This window comes from Paramisgurnus dabryanus, chromosome 12 (assembly GCF_030506205.2).
Source record: "Paramisgurnus dabryanus chromosome 12, PD_genome_1.1, whole genome shotgun sequence".
Classification (NCBI taxonomy): domain Eukaryota; kingdom Metazoa; phylum Chordata; class Actinopteri; order Cypriniformes; family Cobitidae; genus Paramisgurnus; species Paramisgurnus dabryanus.
Window position 1 is genome coordinate 10,142,786 of NC_133348.1, and position 21,988 is coordinate 10,164,773.

Below are 21,988 nucleotides of genomic sequence, written 5' to 3' on the forward strand. Positions count from 1 at the left end.
AATCCATTCACCTAGCTTTTCCGGTTTGTAGATTTGTCTTTGTTGTTTCTCTGATTTTATATTTGTTGTTTTGTTTAGCACTTCACTACGGTGGCCACCGTACTACCCCGGGTGTTGACATATTCATACTAAAAGCCAAAAAAAGTTCGAAAATGTTTTATTATAATGTACTTTAAATACGTTTGTGCTTGTCCACGCCGGTAGGTGGCGGTATGTGCACAGTCAGATTGTTTCATCTCCTGCAGAAGAAAACGGTTCATGTGGCTCATGTGTTTAATGTGTGCAGTGTGTAATATTAGCCATGGATAGAAAACACATGTCCGCATTATCTATTTATCAGTCATTATCATGGGGACCAGCAACGCGGGTACAGGTATGAATATTTAAATATAAAAATGTATAATGTATTTGCACACGAAACCTTTTAAAGGGGCGTGGATCAGTTAAAAAGTCAAACGCAAATTTAAGCAAATCAGTGGCATATGTAAGGGATTTAATATACATTCAATATGCAATGTGCAATATATAAAGTGTGGAAAAATGATGTATCTATTGTTTTACTAACAAAAATAACCAGCACTACTCATCAAAAGTTGAATAAATGTATTCTCACACTAACCTTAAGTTATACACATTTAATGTAAGGTTCATGCTTGATAATCACAGTTCTTTATAAAGTAATATTTTAGCTGAAGACGATGTAATGTCTGATGAATAACGAATGAGTAGACATGTACAAAGGTTTAATTTGTTGTAACATGTTAATACTGCAGTATGCCTTATCATTGCCTCCTATGATAAATTGCTTCATAGTTTTCCTCAGGTCAGTTAGAATAAAGCATATGCTAATGTACCATGATATCTGATAGCACCAAGTATTTTTTAAAAAGTCTGTAAGTTTAATAGTATGATTTTTTGCAGGCTGAGTCTCCACCAGCAAAGAAACCCAAAAAGAAAGTGAATGTCCCCCAACCCAACAAGAAAACGAATAAAAAGAAAAGAGTGAAAGCTTTGAAATCCAGCACAAATCCCAGCAGCAGTGATAAAGCTCAAGATGTGAGTGTCTGACTTTATACAAGAGTTTCAGTGTTCGTGGAGATATTAAAACATATAGATTTGATGTGTTTTCTCAGGAGTCTCGTGAGAACGATTACCGTGAAGGATTTGATAATCCAGCTCTTGACAAGCTTCTGACGGATCTAGCGAAGGTCAACAACAGCAGAGAAAGAGCCAACAGACTCTTCCAGTGGCTTATTCATCCAGTCCAAGCTAAAACCTTCTTCAGGTCTACACACATTACATTTAACACTTTTATCTAAAGCAAAATAGGTTGCATTAAAAAGTATAAATTTTTTCAGCATGTGTGTCGCCTGGGAATCAAACCCATGACCTTTATGTTGCAAATGCAATGCTACACTCAAATGCACATCTGACCACAGATCCTTGAAAAAAAATATTACTCTTTATTTTGCATCAATAATAAGCAAAAATTATAAAAAAATTATAAAAGTGTATTATTGATTTTTTTGTCTACATAACAGAGATAATTGGGAGAAGAAACCAATTTTAATCCAGCGACAGAATCCAGACTATTATAAAGGACTCTTTTCAACTGCAGAGTTTGATCACATTTTAAGAAATGTAAGTAGATTCTGCTGTTTGATTTCAAGTGACTCTGGTTTAGATCATCTAATGTGAATGATGCGTGGATGTCAGATGATAACGTTAAGTGTTGTGTTCAGGATAATGTTCTGTATGGAGTGAATCTAGATGTGACGAGCTACACAAATGACACAAGAGAGACGCACAATCCTCCAGGAAGGGCATTACCGTACGCGGTGTGGGACTTCTTTGAGGTACAGAATCCACTAAATCAAAGAAATTGTGTTGTTTATTATTAGTTTAGCTCTCTCTGACTATCCTCTTTCAAACTGCTACATATTGCTACGGTTAATTCAATGAATATATAATGTATAAATTAATATGTAGATGTTTGACATAGGTGTCAGTACAGTACATTTAGTGGATGTGTTTCAGCATTGATGTTGTTATTGTTTCTTCTTCAGAGCGGTTGTTCTATCAGAATGCTCAATCCTCAAGCTTTCTCCTCCACTGTATGGCAAGTGCTGTCCATTCTTCAGGAGATGTTTGGCAGTATGGCGGGCGCAAATACGTATGTGATGTTAACCGATTACTCAAAAACATAATTTAATCAGGTTCCTTTGTTAGAATTGTTTTTTACATTTGTTTTCTCTGTCAATCCCTTCAGATATCTGACACCAGCGGGGACGCAGGGCTTTGCCCCACACTATGATGACATTGAAGCGTTTATTGTTCAGCTGGAGGGTAAAAAGCACTGGAGAGTTTACAACCCTCGGTAAGTTTTCACTTTACCCGGTCCATGTCAGAGCTGTATGGATTAGTTTGATATTTCATGATATAATGCAATGACATTCATATTTGTTATTAGTGTGGCTTAAAGGGATAGTTCACCCCAAAATAATAAACATGAAGAAAGATATTTTAAGAAATGTTTGTAACCAAACCGTTCGTGGACCCTATGTGAATGGGGTCTACAAACGGTTTGGTTACAGACATTTTTCACAATATCATCCTTTGTGTTTATCAGAACAAAGAAATTTATGTGGGTTTGTAATCACATGCGAGTGAGTAAATGATGACAGAATTTTCATTTTTGGGTGAACTATCCCTTTAAGTGCTCAAATACTTCATAGGCCCATTGTATGTTTATTAACCAAGTTCAAGTTTTCTGTTTCTCTGCTATATAAGCTTGTCGGTAAATTCAGTTACATTTCTATCTGAAATGACTAGTAAGAGCTTGTTTTCTGTCCTGTAGTTCTGAAGATGAAGTGTTGCCTGTGGTGTCCAGCCGTAAGTAGACGCTCTTTACATTCACATGTGGAGATACGGACTGGCCTGAATGATCACTTCAGTTTTACTTCATGTTCTGCATATATAAAGTGAAACATTTGCTACATCTTAAATCGCATACTTATTGCTTTATCATTAAAACTATATATGAAGTTTGGTTCCAAAACGCAATAAATCCATTTTGACTAATTTGGGTAAAGATTTGTTTTCTATACCAAGAAAGTGATGAAAACCACTATTTTCTGTTACAAACTTTCACATAGCATCTTTAGGTTATAAAAACATAAAAAATTCAAATCCATAATTTGATTTTCAAAGAATTATTATAAAAACTCATGTTTTTCCACAAAATACAATAAAACCATGACAATTTTTTAAATGCTCTAAATCTATTGAATTGACTAGTGGTATACATTGATAAAAAAATAACCATTAATGGCATTAATCAAAACACTTACTTTGTCATATTAAGAACACTGTCATTGCTGCTGTTATTCTTGGGATGTCGTCACTGAACTTTTTTGACAGCGATCAGCTGTAAATTGTTTTGGTCCTGCTCAAATTTCCTTGAATTTGAGTAAAAGAATGGAAAATTTTTTATAAGATCCACTGGGGTCAGTGTGTTAGCATAACAGAACCTTGATGCTCTTGTGTGAGAACGAGCAACAGGCGGAATTTTTCCTTCACCCGAATGCCTCTTATGGAAATTATTTTGATGGCTTACATTTCGTCCCCACCACAGAAAAACACCACAGGTTTATTAATGACATCAAAAGTAGCATTTTGTTTGTTTGTTGATCATAAAGTACAAAGAAAGTAGAGGAAAACTGTAGCATTCTGTGTGTATTCAAAGCGCCGCCATTATTGTTTAAAATGCCTGGAATGGTGCACTGTGATTGGTTGAGTGGATTCATTGCATTCTGAAGAGGAGGAGGAGTGGTGTTTATTGTGTTTCGGGAAAAAATTGAGAAAACATTACAGAATAACACTGCAGATATTGGATTTTGTGTAAAATTAAGAATTTACTTTTAAATACTGACCTGATAACTATATAAAAAAAAAGGTGTTTATCGCGTTTTGGAACCAAACTCTTCATACAGTATGTATGGGTGCAGTGTGAATAAATTTTGGACAAACTGCATCCACCATGTTTTCATTGTCATATGATCCGTCCTTTGACCTATGATGTAATCCGAACAATCACAACCATAATTTATTTATGTGTTGTTTAACAAGTACCTTAATCACGTTAATAGATTTTCTGCTATTTTTTATTTTATTCAACTTTTACACCCTTAAAAATCTAGCCGGAAGTAGTAGTTCATCTGGGTACTGCTGAATTTGGCTATAGTACTTGACTCGCATACTGATTTTCATCTACTTCAGTATATAGTATAGATGGGGGCAATTTGGGACACAACAATTATAAACTGTGTTGTCTTCTTCAAGCTAATTTCAATCAGGCAGAGATCGGGCAGCCTGTCATGGATGTGGTTCTGGAAGCAGGCGATCTGCTGTATTTTCCTCGTGGCTTCATTCATCAGGGTGAATGTCTGCCTGATGCCCATTCACTGCACATCACCATCTCCTCCTTCCAGAAAAACAGCTGGGGAGATCTGCTGCTTAAAGTACAGCCATTCACCTCCTGTTATACTGTAGAAATTTAAAGAATTTGAATATTGACATTAAATAACTTCTCAGTACTTGTTTGTATATATTGCTAACAATAATGCTGTTATACTGTAGAAGTTGAATATTGACATTAAATAACTTCTCAGTACTTGTTTGTATATATTGATGATGTTCATGCGTGACCTAGACTAAATTCATTTAGGATTAGATGTGAAGAAATGTGAATTGATTTAAATTGCAGTTGATGCCAGCAGCAGTGGAGATCGCCATGGAGGACGATGTTGAGTTTAGGAAGGGATTACCGCTCGATTACCTTCAGTTCATGGGGGTTCAGTACTCTGAGAAGGTATGTGTGCTGAAAGCTTTGTTATTCTGTTAAAACCAGCTATTGAAAAGTAAAGTTAAAACTTATTGGTGCTTGTAAACAGGAAGATCCCCGGCGAGATAAATTCATGGCACACGCTCAGGGTCTGATGAAGAAACTGGTTCACTTTGCACCAGTAGATGCCGCTGTGGATCAGAAAGCCAGAGAGTTCCTGCACGACTGTCTTCCTCCAATGCTGACCGCAGGTCAGTTTCACACAAACCTGGATTAAAGCCACTCAACGCTGTCCCACAGTTATTTTACCACAGTTGATCGCAGAGTAAAATCTGTGTGTAATCAGAATTGTAATGTATAAAACACAAAGATGTCAATAATAATATTGATAAGGTACTCAAGGCTGTGCTGGATTGTGCCGAAGGGCGTTGTTAGGCACGACATGAAGTGGAGTCAATGCAAGCCCTTCATCCGTGACTTCTTCACAATACAGCACAGCCTTGGATATCTAATTGATTTTATAAAATGGTGACAAGAAAATCCAAATATTAAAATCAAAAATATGTATTAACAGAACTTTCATTAATTAAAATCACTAAAAGCAGTCCTTCTATTGGAAAAATAGTCCCTGATCGACTGTGAACAGTAATGATTCACAAATGTTTACATTGCTAATGGTGATGTTCAGTGATAAATCTTTGGGTATAGCAGTCATAGTTTGTTTTATCATAAATAAAACACAGCTATTGACCAATCAGAATCAAGGACTGGAATGAACCGTTTATAAATAATGATAATAATTCTCTCTCAGACAATATAGTTCATTAGCTGTTAATGTAATATGCTGCTGCATTAATTCAAAAGATGTACTAATCTCTAAAGATGAAAAGTCTACTCAAAGAGATGTTGTTTGTGATTTGTAGAGGAACATGCCAGGAGTGTGTATGGAGCTCCTGTCCGCTGGGGAGATGGAGAAGCTCTTAATGTGAATGTTAGGATAAAAGGCCAAACTCAAATCAGACTCGTGCGCGCCGGAGCTGCCAGGTAACAGAGAGTCTGATCTCTCTCACACTGAATCTACTGCACAATGTTTATAAAAACATGACAGTCGTATCTTTGTGTCTTCAGGTTGTGCAGTAATGGAGACAATGTTTTGCTTTGCTACACAACAGAGAACTCAAGAGTTTATCATAAAGAAGAGCCCAAGAGCTTTGAGATACAAGCAGAGGTAAACTTTTATACTAAATAGTTTCAGTTTGTACCTTTTATGAACATTTGGTACAACATCTCTCTTTTTTATCAGCACATAGATGCCATGGAGTTTCTCATTCATGCATATCCAAAGTTCATCACTGTTTCCAGTTTACCATGTGACACAGCGGCTGCGAAGGTAATACATAGATAAACTAAAGAATTCACAAACTTATTTACTTAAATAAATGTATTATTATATTGTATACATGTATTATGTTTAGTTTGAAATGGAGTTTGTTTTTGCAGGCATCTCTGGCAGAGCTGCTCTTTGAGAAAGGATTGATCCACACAGCCAAACCTTTGACTGCTGAATAAAAATATTGTTTTGTATCATACCCTTGTTGTTCAAATGACAATAAAAAACTTAAATCTGTGTACTTTGTTAAACAGCGATGTAATAAAATAATTGCATTATTATAGATATGATAAACATTTCTTTATTAAAAAGTCTCACGTTTACATCATACAACTCGATGATGCAAAACCAGGCGTTAACTATGAAAAATCAAGTTTAGACAATATTAACGATGGTGGATTTAAAAAAAGTTACATTTAAATATTGTTTGTAATAATTGTGTCATGTTGGTTATGTAAAGAATAATTGGCAATGAACCGTTGAATAATCAATTATAAAGTCAATTATTCTTCATATTCCACAGTTGCCAGACATTGCTCTGGTGGTTATTTTAAGTTATACCATGGGGCTGTTAAATGCTTTAGAAATGTTCCACGGGTGTTTTTTCTGTAAACCACACACCTAATCTGTCTAATGTCTTAAAGTAACCACCAGAGCAATGTCTGTGGTAACCGTGGTATTAGCTTAATAATTGACTTCGGTCCTTTGAATTATTCGAAAATAATTCACATGCTTTGCATCATGCCGCATCATCACCCTAGGTGTGCATTATTTTCTTATAATTCAATGGCCCGCCGTCAATTATTCCTTACACGTTTGACATGTCAGGTGTGCGGTTATCGGAAAATAATGCATACCCGTGGAACATTTCTCAACCAATCAAAATAAAGCGTTCAACAGCCCTGTGGTATAAGATGCTGTATTCAATCACACAGACTTGTGTAAATAAAAACCATACGGAATAAGAGAACTAAATGCAAAATTTATTGTGCCCACATGTTTTGAAACAGACACAGTATATGGACAGACAGTATACACATTCAGACAACCAAAGGGTCCAATAAATATCACTGCAGGTACATCTCACTTCCACGTGTACTGCTCACCGGGTTTCAGTTCCCTAAAATAAAAAAATTGTCATTTAGATCATTGACTAAATCATTGCATCATTTTAAATGTTTTTTATATGAGGGAAAAGATCACCTGCTGTATAAAGCGCTCTTGTTTCTGAATGCTGTGAGTTTCTGGTCATTCCTTCTGTCCAGATAAACACCAATAACGAAACCCAGAGGGACCAAAATATTCACCCAGTGTTCACGAATCGCTGCAGCAAAGTTCACCATGATGCCTGTAATGAAAGAAAAGACATGTCTGATTCAATGACATGAAGTGTATGGTCAAAGCTATTTGATACAGCTGCCATATCTAGTTAAATTTCAATGGCCCTGCTGTTTGACAAATATATTTATATAGAAAAACTCCATCTAGTCTCAATCTGGTGTCGTGCAATGCAACACATTTCTGCAAAAACATTATACAATGTAAACCTCCGGTCTAAACGGAGCAAAATAGAAATGTTAAAAGTGAATATTAAATGTGAATAATTTGCGAATGTTGAGCTGAAGGTGAATGTAACTTACTAACGTTAGGCCCGTTTGAAACTATCTGCTACTTTCATCACATAAACACGCGATGTAATTTTAATTCCTCACACAGCTCTTATAAACAAGTTAAATATTTCTCAATGAGCATTAAAATGTGTCTGTTAATAAAATAAATACGCATTTAATCACATTTACCTTCCAATGGATTCCTCTGTGCTATTAGCACAACAGCATTAGCAGAAGGGGTCACTGGACTATACCAAATATCAACATGTCAGGGGAGGAACAGCAGGCCGAAAAACAAAACACTGTTTAAAAGATATGTTTTGTGTATAATTTTGTGGAATTATATTTCTTTTCATATTTAGATTATTTAAACATTACTGAAATTAATACACAATTAATTAAATTAATACACAAATAACCTCCTCTCACTTTTTATTCATAATCTCAAAAAGGTAAAATTGTGGACTGTGTTTGTAGAACAAATATCGTCATTATATTTATGTTATTATGTGGTATTGTGTATCAAAACAGACAAGCAAAAAGAGGTTTTAATTACTTTAAAGACACCTCTCTAGTGGCGTCAGTGGTAGAGTCTGGTCATGTGACGTCATCAGCGGGAGTTATGGCGGCTCGGCTCGTGCAGGTTTCTGTGTAACAGTGAATTAAAGATGATTTTTCAGTGTTTACGATGTTTTATAGTTACCAAACTTGTTAGAAACCACAAGTGACATAGCGAGATACGGGTATGCAAAGTTTTATTTACGCATGTCTAATAATTTTATATGAACACGTTGTGTTTTTCTTCTGTACTGCTGGTATTGAATGAGTTTGATGACGATAAGCTAGAATCATTTGTTAAGTTATGTATTAGATGTTAAGGTCAACTTCATACCAGCGTAACATCATAATGTAGATAATAATAATAATGTGGTCGTTTATTATTTGGCAGTTTTTATAGACCAACAAACAGCTTTTTTCTTTCAGTGTCTTTTTAAAACGGTTTTGTGCATTTTCAGAGATTTGTTTAATTTTTTTATTTCTTTTATGTATTTTGTATTGTTTTGTGATTCTTTAATCGTTCTGTGATCATTCAGACTTTTGAAAATGATGCACACAGATTATTGAAGTAATGTCTTATTTTACAACAGCTGGTATGGGGAAAACACAACACATGCTGGTCTTATGAGGATGAGATGTGAAAATATATTTAAAACATAAAGAGTTAAATCATTCTGTTATATTCATCCTCACAGTGTGACCGTCAGACAAGATGACGTCCATCATCAAACTGACGGCTCTGTCCGGTGTCCAGGAAGAATCGGCTCTGTGTTACCTGTTACAGGTGGATGAGTTTCGTTTCCTGCTGGACTGCGGCTGGGATGAAAACTTCTCCATGGACATCATTGATTCCCTGAAGAGGTGCGAGACCATCCGTTAAAGTGTTTTTGGTGTCATGTCCTGTATGTTACGGTGTTTGATGTCCTGTCCTGTCTCTCTCAGGTACGTACATCAGGTGGATGCAGTGTTGCTCTCTCATCCTGATCAACTTCACCTGGGAGCTTTGCCGTACGCTGTGGGCAAACTGGGGCTTAACTGCACCATCTATGCCACAATCCCGGTCTACAAGATGGGCCAGATGTTCATGTACGATCTTTATCAGGTGAGACAGATCTCCACAGTGTTGAAAGCATCTAACACAGCTTAACATAATCAGCAAGTATTGATGTTCATTGATAAAAGGTTAATATGATCCTCACCTTCTGTTGTAGTCTCGACACAACACAGAAGATTTCGGTCTCTTCACCCTGGATGATGTGGATTCAGCATTTGACAAAATCCAGCAGTTAAAATACTCACAGATCGTCAACTTGAAAGGTAAAACATATCTGTGACCCTATAATGACTTATCTTAATTCTCTTGTCTCATGAACATCTGCTTAAAGGTGGGGTGTATGATCTATGAAAGCCAATGTTGACATTTGAAATCACCTAAACAAACACGCCCATACCGCAATAGAACCTGTACCTTCTTTTGATAAACCTTCTCCACACATACGCAACCCATGTCGTTTAGTAGACACACCCCTTACTGCTGATTGGCTACAATCGTGTTTTGGTACTCAGCCCGACTTCCTTTTTCCAAACTTTTTAAAACAACCATGCACCCTGCATTTAAGCATTTAAATAAACCAGGTTTAAAGGGCTATTTCACCCCAAAATTACAAAAAATTATATTCTACTTTTAGCTTTACCTCAATCTCAAAAGACATTTTATTAACTATGGAAATGTTTTTTTATAGATAGATTTTGGGGCAATATCCAATGCCATTACAAATCTGAAAAGAACCAAGATATTATTTAATATAACTCAACAAATTCTGTTATATAGTCATATAGATCGAGGATAGCTTGAGGATGAGAAAATATGGGCAAATTTTGTTTTTTGGGTTGAGTATTCCTTTAGTTCACCACATTTGTAATATGATGTTTGTTTTGACAGTCTTGACAGTTGATTATAATTTATGAATGAACAGGAAAAGGTCACGGTCTGTCCATCACCCCTCTGCCCGCCGGTCACATGATCGGTGGAACGATCTGGAAAATCGTTAAAGATGGAGAGGAAGAGATCGTGTATGCCGTGGATTTCAATCACAAGAGGGAGATGTAAGTGAAGAAAACATCACCCAAATATGATGATTCTGTCATTATTCACTCTGTCCTGTCTTTCATGTGATGACGCTGTTAATGTGTTCTGTCAGTCATCTGAACGGCTGTTCCCTGGAGACCATCAGCAGACCGTCTCTCCTCATCACCGACTCCTTCAATGCTTCATACGTGCAACCTCGCAGGAAACAGCGTGATGAACAACTGCTCAGTATGAGTTTTACAGTTTATGTATTTAAGAAAAAAAAGCTTTCATATGTTTAAATGTTTTATCTATCCCGTTCATTATGCAGAGAAACATAAATAAGACGTTTGTAGTGCTTGCTTTGCACTATATTGGTTGAGTGGTCGAAAAAAATTCAACACTTAAGTTTAGGGGAGTGTTACCTTATTGTCTAACCAATGGCAGGTGAGGGATTTTGCTTTGCATTTTAATGTGTGTGTGACTGTGTGTCTGTATGTCCGTTCCCCTCAGCCAATGTCATGGAGACCCTCCGCGGTGATGGGAATGTGTTGATCGCTGTGGACACTGCGGGAAGAGTACTGGAGCTCGCACAACTTCTGGATCAGATCTGGAGGACCAAAGACGCAGGGCTGGGTGTCTACTCTCTCGCCCTGCTCAATAACGTCAGCTACAATGTGGTGGAGTTCTCAAAGTCCCAGGTCATTTATTTTGATTTGTTTTTATTTCTAATCAGTATAACTTCAGCTGACGGGATGTTTGTAATAATGCAAAAAAAATACTTTATTCAAGTCAAACTCTATCACTCTGTTGCTCCATCTTGATAGACACCCAGGGAACACACATACTGTTAAAACCTATGCATAAATATAAGACACCGCTCTCAGTCTTTCAGGGTTAATTTCAGTGGGATACTTCAGTCTGATTCTCATGTTCTCTCATAGGTGGAGTGGATGAGCGATAAACTCATGCGATGTTTCGAGGACAAACGCAACAACCCCTTCCAGTTTCGGCACCTGTCCCTCTGTCACGGTCTGTCAGATCTGTCCCGTGTGCCGAGTCCCAAAGTGGTTCTGTGCAGCCAGCCCGACCTGGAGTCCGGTTTCTCACGAGAGCTCTTTATTCAGTGGTGCCAGGACCCTAAAAACTCTGTGATCCTTACGTATCGGACCACACCGGGAACGCTGGCCCGCTACCTCATTGATAACCCAGGGGAGAAGAGGATCGACCTGGAGGTGAGGATTGTGGAGATATGAGACAACATTGTGGTCGTTTTAGAGATCAGTGATGTTTGCAAAGCCAAACTATTTGAATAAAGTCTTCTTTAACAAAAACAGATAAGAAAACGCTGCAGACTGGAAGGCAGAGAACTGGAGGAATACTTGGAGAAAGAAAAGATGAAAAAAGAAGCTGCTAAGAAATTGGAGCAGGCGAAAGAGTGAGTGATGATGAAATACTGTCTGAGAGACTTTTATTTACTTATAATACAGATTATCACTTTTATTTAACATTTATTTATTTAGCAGACAATTTTATCCAGAGTGTCTTACAAATAAGAGAGCATTAAAGTTGTGATGTTGTTCAGGGTGGAGTTGGACTCGAGTGATGAGAGCGATATGGAAGATGATCTGGAGCAGCCAGCCGTGGTGAAGACCAAACATCATGATCTGATGATGAAGGGCGAGGGAGGAAGGAAGGGCAGCTTCTTCAAACAGGCCAAGAAATCTTACCCTATGTTTCCCACACATGAGGAGAGGATTAAATGGGACGAGTATGGAGAAATCATCAGGTGAACTTCTAAAATTATATTAATGTGTTTCTACATATGTTCACAATTATTGATTGTTTAGGCTCTTTAAATCAACATAAAACAGCACTTCCAACCCACTGTCATTTTTTAGTAGTGGGATATTTCAGGATGTTTTTTGACTTTTGAAGGGTTTGTCCTAATAATTTGTCCTTCTTTCTTCTTTTAACTGTGTTTATAGTATAATCTTTGCATCATTGATTTCACGTGTTATGACTTCTGACCACAGGCCGGAGGAGTTTCTGGTTCCTGAACTTCAAGCCACTGAAGAGGAGAAAAGTAAACTGGAGTCTGGAATGACTAATGGAGATGAGCCGATGGAGCAGGACCTGTCTGATGTTCCCACTAAATGTACCAGTATCACACAAACATTCGATATCAGGTCAGTGTCCACCACACATGTGGGCTGTTTACACCTGGTATTAAGATGTGGTCGATCGGTTCACAAGTGGACGATGCTAAAGACAAGTGTAACCGGGGTTTGAGCTCGTCCACTTTTAACCACATTTAGAGGAAGTCGAAAATGTGATCGAATGTGTTTGAGCACCCACAAAAGATCGCCTACTGTCCGCCTATTGAGCTAACGTGTGATGTACTGAGCACAATGTTTTTACATCGCTCCTGACTTCTTGCCTCTCTCTCTGCCTCTTTCATTGGTTTCATTTTGCAAGTGTGTGAAAGTTGTGCGATCTTATTTTATTAACTCTTTCCCCACCAGCATTTTTTTTTAAATTTGCCAGCAAGAGCCAGCATTTTCATGGTTTTTAGATTTAATGCCTTCCAGAAAATGTTCTTCTTGAAATATTTAAAAATATAATATATCAAATGAAAGACCCTCTGCTTTCAAACAAAAAAAGTTTCATCCTACCTTTATTAGTTCTCTTTTTATCACCTCTCAAATATAGGTAAGTATTTTCAAAAACACCAAATTTTGAGCAAAAAGCGAAGATAATTGCATTTTTGTGAAGGACTTTTGACAGAGATCAGATGCAGAGCGATTCTCAAAAACATACAGACATACAGCTGTTTGCTCTAGGGCAGGGGTCTTCAACTACTCTACTTTAAGGGCCAGATTTTAAAAATGATGCGGGCCAAACTTTTACCCCTTTTTTACTTCTTATATTTTTTTTTTACTTTTACCTATTATATATTATGTTGTTTTTGTTACTTTTTGTTATAGGTCATATATAAAAAAAATGCATTTTCAAAAAAAAACTCTTAAACTTCTTTTGTTACATTTCAAGTATTAACAACATATAGCCAGTTTCCTCCTAATGACTAAAATTGCACTTCATGTTTTCTTTTTTTTTTATATTTTAAAGATACATAAGCTAAACCTCCTTTCCATTGTACACTACTTACAGACGTGGTTATCGGAGTTCGACCCCTAGTGGCACTCAAAATTAAATTTCAGTTTTATCATAAATCCTTGTCAACATCGGAGAGAAGCACATTCCAGCGCAAGAGTCTCTAATCTATGAATAAATGAAGAGTTTGGTTCCAAAACGAAATAAATCCATTTTGACAAATTTCGGTAAAAACGTGTTTTCGAAAGTAACAAGATGAAAACCACTATTTTCTGTTACAAACTTTCACATAGCATCTTTAGGTTATAAAAACATAAAAAATTCAAATCCATAACTTGATTTTCAAAGATTTAGTATAAAAACAGATAATTTTTTCCACAATATGCAATAAATCCATGACAAGTTTTTACTCAAAATGCTATAAATCTATTGAATCAATAGCCTTTATAAATGTGCATTCATCTTTGCCATGTTATATTCATTTAGTTGACTAGTTGTACACACTAATTAAAAATATAAACATTAATGTCATTAATCAAAACACTTACTTTGTCATATTAAGAACACTGTCATTGCTGCGGTTATACTTGACGTCGTCGCTTAATATTTTTCACAGAGATCAGCTGTAAAATGTTTTGGTCCTGCTCGATTTTCATTGACTTTGAGTAAAATTATGTAAAGTTTTTCATAAGATCCCCTGGGGTCAATGTGTTAGCGTGACAGAAACTTGATGCTGTCGGCCCGGGCAAACAAGCACCGGTCTCCCGAGTGCCTCTTGCGTAAATTATTAGATGTTGATGGCTTACGTTTCTTTTCCGTCACAGAAAACCATCACAGGTTTATCAATGCTATTAAAGTATTATTTTGTTTGTAGATCACGAAGTACAAAGTAGATGAGGAAAACTAGGATTCCGTGTACTGTAATTTCTGGAATGGATTTATTGCGTTCTGTAAAAAAGGAGGAGTTGCGTTTATTGCATTTTGGGAAAAAAGGGAGAAAAGATGACAGAATAGCACGGCGGATATTGGATTTTGCGTAAAATTAAGAATTAACTTTTTAATACTGACCTGATATAATACTGATTCTGGCAGTAACAAATTTTTTTCAAAAATGGCGTTTATTGCGTTTTGGAACCAAACTCTTCAAATATATATAATTAATAATTGACTTATCAGTAATCAATCATTTTTAAAGGATTCAAGTGTTACTGATAAAGTTAAACGAAACATGATTTATAATTTAGACCTTGCACACATTGGGACACAGTGAAATATATCACTTCTGGTTGGGGTGTCACATGCGGTGTAATCCCACAAGTTTTTTTATGCATCCCAAGCTCAAATTGTATCAGAAAATTATGCACCAGCAGATGGTTGGCACCCCACGCCGCCCCTTTCTGACTCTCCTTCTCCTTATCGGCCATTTGTCATGTACAGTGGAAAGGTAAAAATAACCATGCTGGTTTTAAATCAGACAAAGATGACCAGCGGGCCGGTTTAAGATGATTGGAGGGCCGCATTTGGCCCGCGGGCCGCCAGTCGACTAGCCCTGCTCTAGGGCAATACTTCCAGGTTGTATAAGTTGTGGAAGTAGCAGATAATAGCGGTATCGCGGAAAGCCGAAAAATACTTGCCATTGGGAGCGAAGCATTTTCTCTTAATTGACGAGGGAAAGAGTTAATTGCTCTTAAATATCAGAGAAAGCTCTTACACATACACATGCAACCCTAGACCAATGGGGTTCAATCTTCTGTGGCTACCTGGAGGTTTATTGTAATTTAAATAAATTACCGAATTCATATCCATTACTGAAATTTGTATTGTATTGTAGATTAGCTCAGACATTGTGACAGACAGACATCACAGAGTCTTTCATTTCGTTGCTGTGATTTTTAGAGCTCGAGTTACATACATCGATTATGAGGGTCGTTCTGATGGTGACTCCATTAAGAAGATTATAAACCAGATGAAGCCCAGACAGCTGATCATTGTTCATGGTCCACCTGAAGCCAGTCAAGATCTGGCCGACTCCTGTAAGGCGTTCAGTGGAAAAGACATCAAAGTTTATACTCCTAAACTTCACGAGACTGTGGACGGCACCAGTGAAACACACATTTATCAGGTGACCTTAACAAATGCCTGCTTTTCTTTTGAATATGTTTTATACTTTTGTATTACTTTTGATCACTGTGTATAAATCACAATTTTGTTCAGCAAGATACTAAACACTACCATGGCAAAATGTGTGGCATATAAAACTGAGCAACATCGAAATGATCTGGATTTTAAGATGAATATTTCTCCTGTGTGGTAAATTAATGTTTGGTTTTGTTCTTGTCTTGTTCAGGTGAGACTGAAGGATTCATTGGTCAGCTCTCTTCAGTTCTGTAAAGCCAAAGACACGGAGCTGGCCTGGATCGATGGCGTCCTGGACATGCGTGTGGAGAAAGTGGATACAGGAGTCATCGCAGAGGTTGGAGATGTGAAGGATGAAGGGGAGGATGGAGATCAGGCCATGGATGTCTCAGCGGACCTGATGACTGAACCCAGCAGCGCAGCTAACCAGCGGGCCATGAAGACTTTGTTTGGAGAGGATGAGCGAGAGATCTCGGAGGAGAGTGATGTCATACCAACTCTCGAACCCCTGCCTGCTCATGAAGTGAGATAACAATCAGGACATTTAAAATAGAAACAATCCTGATGATGAGATGTTTGTGTTTGATCAGAATGAGTAAAGTATTTGTTTTTATTCACCAGGTACCAGGTCATCAGTCTGTGTTCATCAATGAACCGAGACTATCGGACTTTAAACAGGTTCTTCTGCGTGAAGGGATCCAGGCGGAGTTTGTCGGTGGAGTGTTGGTGTGTAATAATCTAGTGGCTGTGAGGAGAGTAAGTGACTTTATAGCTCGTATCATTATAAACCTTTGTGACACGCTGTCATCTGAATTAAATATTGAATTTAGGGCTGCATAATGATTAATTGCAACAAACTGTTTGCGAACAAAAGTTTTTGTTTACATCATATATGTGTGTGTACTGTGTATAATAATTATGTATTTATAAATACACACACACATGCATGAACATATTGAAGAAATATTTACATGTGTGTGTGCGTGTGTGTGTGTGTTTATACATTCATAATTATTATACACAGTACACACACACACACACACATATATATGATGTAAACAAAAACTGTCATTCTGCAAACAGTTAGTTGAGATTAATTGTTATGCAACCCTATTTGAATTACATTTAAAAAATATTTGTCTTGTTCTGTAAATACAAGCAAGAAATGTTATAGGAAGAAAAAACTATTTGAAAATGTTTAACTGTTGATCCATTTCTATCAATGCAGTGTTTCCTCTAGGATTTTTTTCAGCTGTGGCGGCAGGGGGCGCCCATGATGATTATAAATGTAAAAAAAAAATTAATGTAGAATATAGGCTACAGTAAACTAACATGTATTTTTTTATAATTTTCACGCTGTCATTTACTTTTCCTTATATTTATAGCATATTGCTTTTCTATGTTTGATCTAAACTGTATTTTCTTAAAAAAACGTTACACAGCTGCGTAAGTAGTTTGGATATTTCATTGTAGTTTTAATGTAGTGTGCATTGCAAGTTCGTCCTCGTGTTTAGCGTACAGAGCTGTTACAAAGTCATGCAGTCCTGTTTGATAATCCGCACCGCTGTGATTGACAGAACAACCGACCAGTTATCCGACATCAGCAGCAATTTTATTTCACACCCGTACCATTTGACATTAAGACTGTGACCCCGAGCCGGTCACACCGCAAATCGCGCAGTTAAATATAAACCTTTACCGGTCTTCAGACCTTAAACACAAATAAGCACGGGTCATTTAAAAACGAGTCGAATTTTGGTCTTGGATGTTAGACCCGCATTTAATCTTGTCTATTGAGTCCCGACCTGCATCTACAACACAAATGACACGCGAATAGCCTATTACACCCGTTAGATCAAATATTATGCGGTTCACCCGCGGGTACCCCGACCCTGCTGTTTCGTCTGAAAACAGATAAAACAGTCTCACCGTCTGCCTCAAGTTTCTATTACCAACGTTCTTCTCTTCCACGGGAATAATGTAAGTTTCCTTACAAACAGATTCGACTATTAATGTCTTGCAGTCGCATATAAGTAGTATTCAGTATTTAGCCTTTTGTTTTTGGACAAATATCTTATCATTTAATGTGAAACTTTGTGAGTGTCGATCTAAAGCACAGACGATTGACTGACAGCTGAGCGCTCAGCAGTGCGCTGCATTTATAGCCTATACTGAATAACTAATGGCCAGATAAGTTGATAATATGAGTACAGTGATTCCAAATGAATGTCCAAAAACTCGTAATATGTTAAATCAAAAGTTTAATAATGTCTTTTCTCGCAGCCCTGCGCTGTGTTGGTGTAGATATGCGCCGGTGAACATCATATGCGTGATGACCTTGCAGCTTAAATCACCCTAAATTTATAGTCATAAAGATAAAAGTAAAACAACATTCGCAACTTCAAATGATGTATTTTTATTTTTGTAAACTCACAATAAGGAGAAAACCTTGTGCTTATTTATAATCATTAAAAACATGACGTGCTTTCTGCTGGTTTGGTTTTAGAGCGCGTCACAAAAAAAGAACAGAAACTCAAATACTTTTTTATTCGTTTTGTCAATTTAATAATTATTTAAGTGCAACATATTTCGTATAGGCTTATTTATTTTATTATTATTTCTCAAAACAGAAACGTAGCTTAATAATCCTCTGTTGATTTAAATCTATTTGTGCATGAAACTAAACCCATGGAGGAAATTATGATATTTTAGGAGATTTATTTATAAATGAGTGAACAACGCAAATCCAGAAAGGAATTTATTTCAAGACAGCCAGTCTCGCAGTAGCTTTTTTGCGAGCTCCCGCTGTGGGTTTTGTCTAGAAGGGATACAGCAAATGCCGAAAAGTTACGGATTAGATTTGGAGGTAGGATTATTAGGATGAAAACAGCGGTTCTGGCTAAATTAGATACAAATACATCCTACAATCGTGTGAAATTTTGTGTTTAGAGTTGGGTTTGGTTAAAGGATTAGGATAAAACAGTGCTCATCCAACGAGATTTCGTTTGCTGTATCCCTTCTATCCACAACCGCAGGCGTGGCGGGGATGTTTTATGAGTGGCGGGCCGCCACGGTTGAATGTATATAGCGGAAACACTGCAATGAAAGGGATAGTTCACCCAAAAAAGAAGACTCGGTCAATACTAACCCTATTGTTGTAGAGTTTTTTTTTATTCTGTTGAACACAAAATAAGATATTTTGATATATAATGGTAACCACACAGCTAATGGTACCCATTGACCCATCCATAGTAGGAAAAACAAATACTATGGAAGTCAATGGGTATGGTCAACTGTGTGCTTAACATTATTTATAAAAATTTTGTGATCAACATAAAAAAGAAATTCATACAGGTTTAGAACAACATGAGGTTGAAGAAATGATGACAGAATTTTTATTTTTGTGTGAACTATCCCTTTATTTATAAAGCATTTTAACTAGTAAAGCTTCCAGTTTTTTACAGAAGCTAGGTCACATTTCTCAATACTTAGGTCACTTTTGCTAAACTCTTCACACAGTTCTCATAACCAACTTCAGCTTGGCAAAGCAGTTCATTTCACATTCAAAATGCACTACAACTACCAAAACACTTTATTCAGGTCTCAAATCAACTCATTTTTCAAGAACATTAGTAAAGGTTAACAGCAAAAAACACTTTGTCACCCACAAAACAATGACCTAAAAACACTAACAACATGTAGAATTATACAAGGTTTTCTTGTGTAAAACAAGGACACATCTCTGTTTATAATTCACTGAAATATATGTTACTGGAATGAATCGGACATGTTGCAGAATTTATCAATATTTTATATCGTTTTTTTATTTTATTTTATGTAATTCCAAAATATAACAATTTGTATACACATTATCCACTGATACAAATAAAATATGCTTATCTACTCGGTCTTCTCCATTTGGCCAATAGTTTTTATGGCATTTAATTTAAAGATTTAAAAATATTTTTTTTATTAAAATATTACTGTAGAAATGTAGCAAATTGCTGTCTTATTCAGTTTTGTATCATGTCATTGTTTTGAACATAAGTTTAACAGTTTTGAAAACAGTATGTAAGCATGTGAAAATTGGCCTGTACGTATAAAGAGTTTTGGCAGTGAGAAAAGAATTCATAAAATTTGAGAGATGTAGTCATTGAATGCATTTTGTGCCAAAGCAATGATAATTCATCCTCAGTTTAGCCCACATAGACTTCTGTTGTGCTCACTGTGTGAAGAGTTTTGCAAAAGTGACCTAAGTATTGAGAAATGTGTCCTAGCGTCTGGAAAAACTGTATTGTAAAACTATGTAAAAACTTTAAAAAGCTTACTTAATAGTGTACTTCCCATAACATGCTAATCTGATGACATCATTAATCTTCTGGAATATTGATCTTTCTCTCTCTCTCTTTCAGACGGAGGCTGGTCGTATCTGTCTGGAGGGTTGTCACTGTGATGATTACTATAGGATTCGTCAGCTGTTGTATCAGCAGTATGCTGTCATTTAGCTCTTTAATCCAGAGCTCACATCACTCTTTTTGGGACTACAGCTCCGATTTTTCATTTTGTAGGTTTTGAGTTGTGTATATTTCATTGTTTTTCCCCATGAGCTTCCGTCTGGACTAAAGATGATGTTTTGTTCAGAACTGCTCAATGCAATGTTTTTTTACATTTGTTTTGTTTGCTGATAAATTTCAGTTTTGGTAATGAAATGTCGTCTTTGTGAGTTTGTGCATGAGGACTTGCCATTATTGAGCATTGAAGTTGTTGTGCTAGATGTTGGATTCTAGTTTCTAGATGAGAGGTAAAGCGGGCTTTATACTTCTGCGCCGATTGAACGGTGACCCTACGCAGACATGTGAACCCTACGCAGTAGCCTGATATGCACCCCTCCCAAAATGTAACAGCGTGTCAATGCTACAATGCCAAGTGCTGTGATTTTTGAAATGTGTATTTTATTATTTCGGTTCATTGTGCTAACATTTTAAATCCTCAGTCTTTTAATCTTCTACCACCAAACTCTTTATATTCAGAGACATTTTTGGGTGATTCTCGTGAAATTAGACTTATGAGGTGTCATGAAACATTTTGATAAAAAAAAGTAAATGTAAAGTAAGAGTATCAAAATAAGAAGCATCTCTTCACATACTATTTTGATTTCAAATGACATCATACAAACCAATTTCGTTTTTTTTCATATTTAAGGGAAAAATTTCATTACCGCAACATGACCATGACTGGATTTGGGTCTTTGAACTAACATAAAAAAATAGTTGTAAGGGACATAATTGACTGTGACAGTCAAGATGGCTACCAGGTAGGCAGTTCTTATTTTTTCTCTCCAGATAAAAGTTGAAATTTTGTTTGTCATAGTACATAGACAAGTTTTTAGTTCTCATTACCGAAACATGAGTTTGTAAATGCGTAATATCATGTTGCGGTAATGATCATTTTTGATAATGATAATCTAAAAAATGTAAATAATTCTATAGGAATTTTTTTTAATCCTCTAAAAATAATGAGTATAGTAAGTTCAGACCTAAAATGTGCAAAAAAAATTTGGCTTCAAGGGCTTTTTAAAAGATCTGATGCTGGACACCTTAATCTGTATTTTGTGAGAATCACCCGTTTGCTTTATTTGTCAGATGGTGGACTGTGACTACAGTCTGATAGGTCGAGCTTTACACCCCCCAACTGACTCCTGAATCGATGAAACCACCATTAATGAAGCTTGTTAATCACAAAATGTGTTTTGAATACGAATGTTTGAAAAGATTTAATAGTTAACTGTGCCAATGGCAACTTAATCTGTGCAAAATTTGCATCAGTCATTTAGAAATGAGCATTTATCAAAGATAAAGAGTGGATTATCATTGCTAATATTTATGGTTAATAATGTGATCAAACTTCTCACCCTACAGAATGAAACTTCATCTTGTTTCACACCGGTATTATACGCTGTGTGTTATCAGTTTTTTGCTTTAGATATATAGATGTGAAAACGTCTTGTATAAGGCGGATATCATGTTTTATATTCCTCATAGTCCCTGTATTTAATCCCTACCCATAGTCGATAGCTTTGCATTTCTGCTTTCATTCTGAAAATTGACAGTAAGCAGAAGAAATGTCCATCGGTTAATATGTTTTAGCTTTATAATGCTGACTGTGCTTTAATGGACACAACAGCTGAGCGACAGGACAGGACTGGACTGGGATGTTTTGTTCCAGGGTTGGAGGGTTTAAACTTAATTGAAGTCAGTTAGTGACCCAGC

The 21,988-nt window shown here is 36.5% G+C and overlaps 3 protein-coding genes across 4 annotated transcripts; 2 read left to right on the plus strand and 1 right to left on the minus strand.

Moving 5' to 3' along the window:
- Positions 1-227: 227 nt before the first annotated feature.
- Positions 228-6,544, plus strand: riox1 (ribosomal oxygenase 1). 2 transcript variants are annotated; one of them, XM_065256541.1, is made up of 15 exons: positions 228-373; positions 922-1,056; positions 1,134-1,285; positions 1,542-1,641; positions 1,743-1,856; positions 2,067-2,173; positions 2,270-2,377; positions 2,858-2,892; positions 4,342-4,520; positions 4,766-4,870; positions 4,953-5,094; positions 5,767-5,887; positions 5,972-6,071; positions 6,147-6,233; positions 6,344-6,544. In XM_065256541.1, exons 1-15 carry the CDS (start codon positions 302-304, stop codon positions 6,410-6,412), a joined length of 1,626 nt encoding a protein of 541 aa, XP_065112613.1. In that variant the 5' UTR covers positions 228-301; the 3' UTR covers positions 6,413-6,544. The 2 variants fall into 2 exon arrangements, with proteins under 2 accessions (XP_065112613.1, XP_065112614.1); XM_065256542.1 differs by having other exon boundaries at positions 242-367.
- Positions 6,545-7,195: 651 nt separating this feature from the next.
- On the minus strand, positions 7,196-8,127 carry LOC135738473 (NADH dehydrogenase [ubiquinone] 1 beta subcomplex subunit 1). Its single transcript, XM_065256543.1, has 3 exons — positions 8,033-8,127; positions 7,437-7,581; positions 7,196-7,353 (listed from the first exon to the last, which is right to left on the minus strand). Exons 2-3 carry the CDS (start codon positions 7,574-7,576, stop codon positions 7,317-7,319), a joined length of 177 nt encoding a protein of 58 aa, XP_065112615.1. The 5' UTR covers positions 7,577-7,581; positions 8,033-8,127; the 3' UTR covers positions 7,196-7,316.
- A 315-nt stretch (positions 8,128-8,442) lies between these two features.
- On the plus strand, positions 8,443-20,428 carry cpsf2 (cleavage and polyadenylation specific factor 2). The gene is made up of 15 exons (XM_065256540.1): positions 8,443-8,586; positions 9,097-9,262; positions 9,344-9,503; positions 9,613-9,718; positions 10,378-10,507; positions 10,603-10,718; positions 10,983-11,170; positions 11,414-11,704; positions 11,807-11,907; positions 12,055-12,258; positions 12,506-12,658; positions 15,480-15,705; positions 15,931-16,242; positions 16,341-16,475; positions 20,132-20,428. The coding sequence occupies exons 2-15, from the start codon at positions 9,114-9,116 to the stop codon at positions 20,222-20,224; spliced, it is 2,364 nt and encodes a 787-aa protein (XP_065112612.1). The 5' UTR covers positions 8,443-8,586; positions 9,097-9,113; the 3' UTR covers positions 20,225-20,428.
- The last annotated feature ends 1,560 nt before the right edge of the window (positions 20,429-21,988 follow it).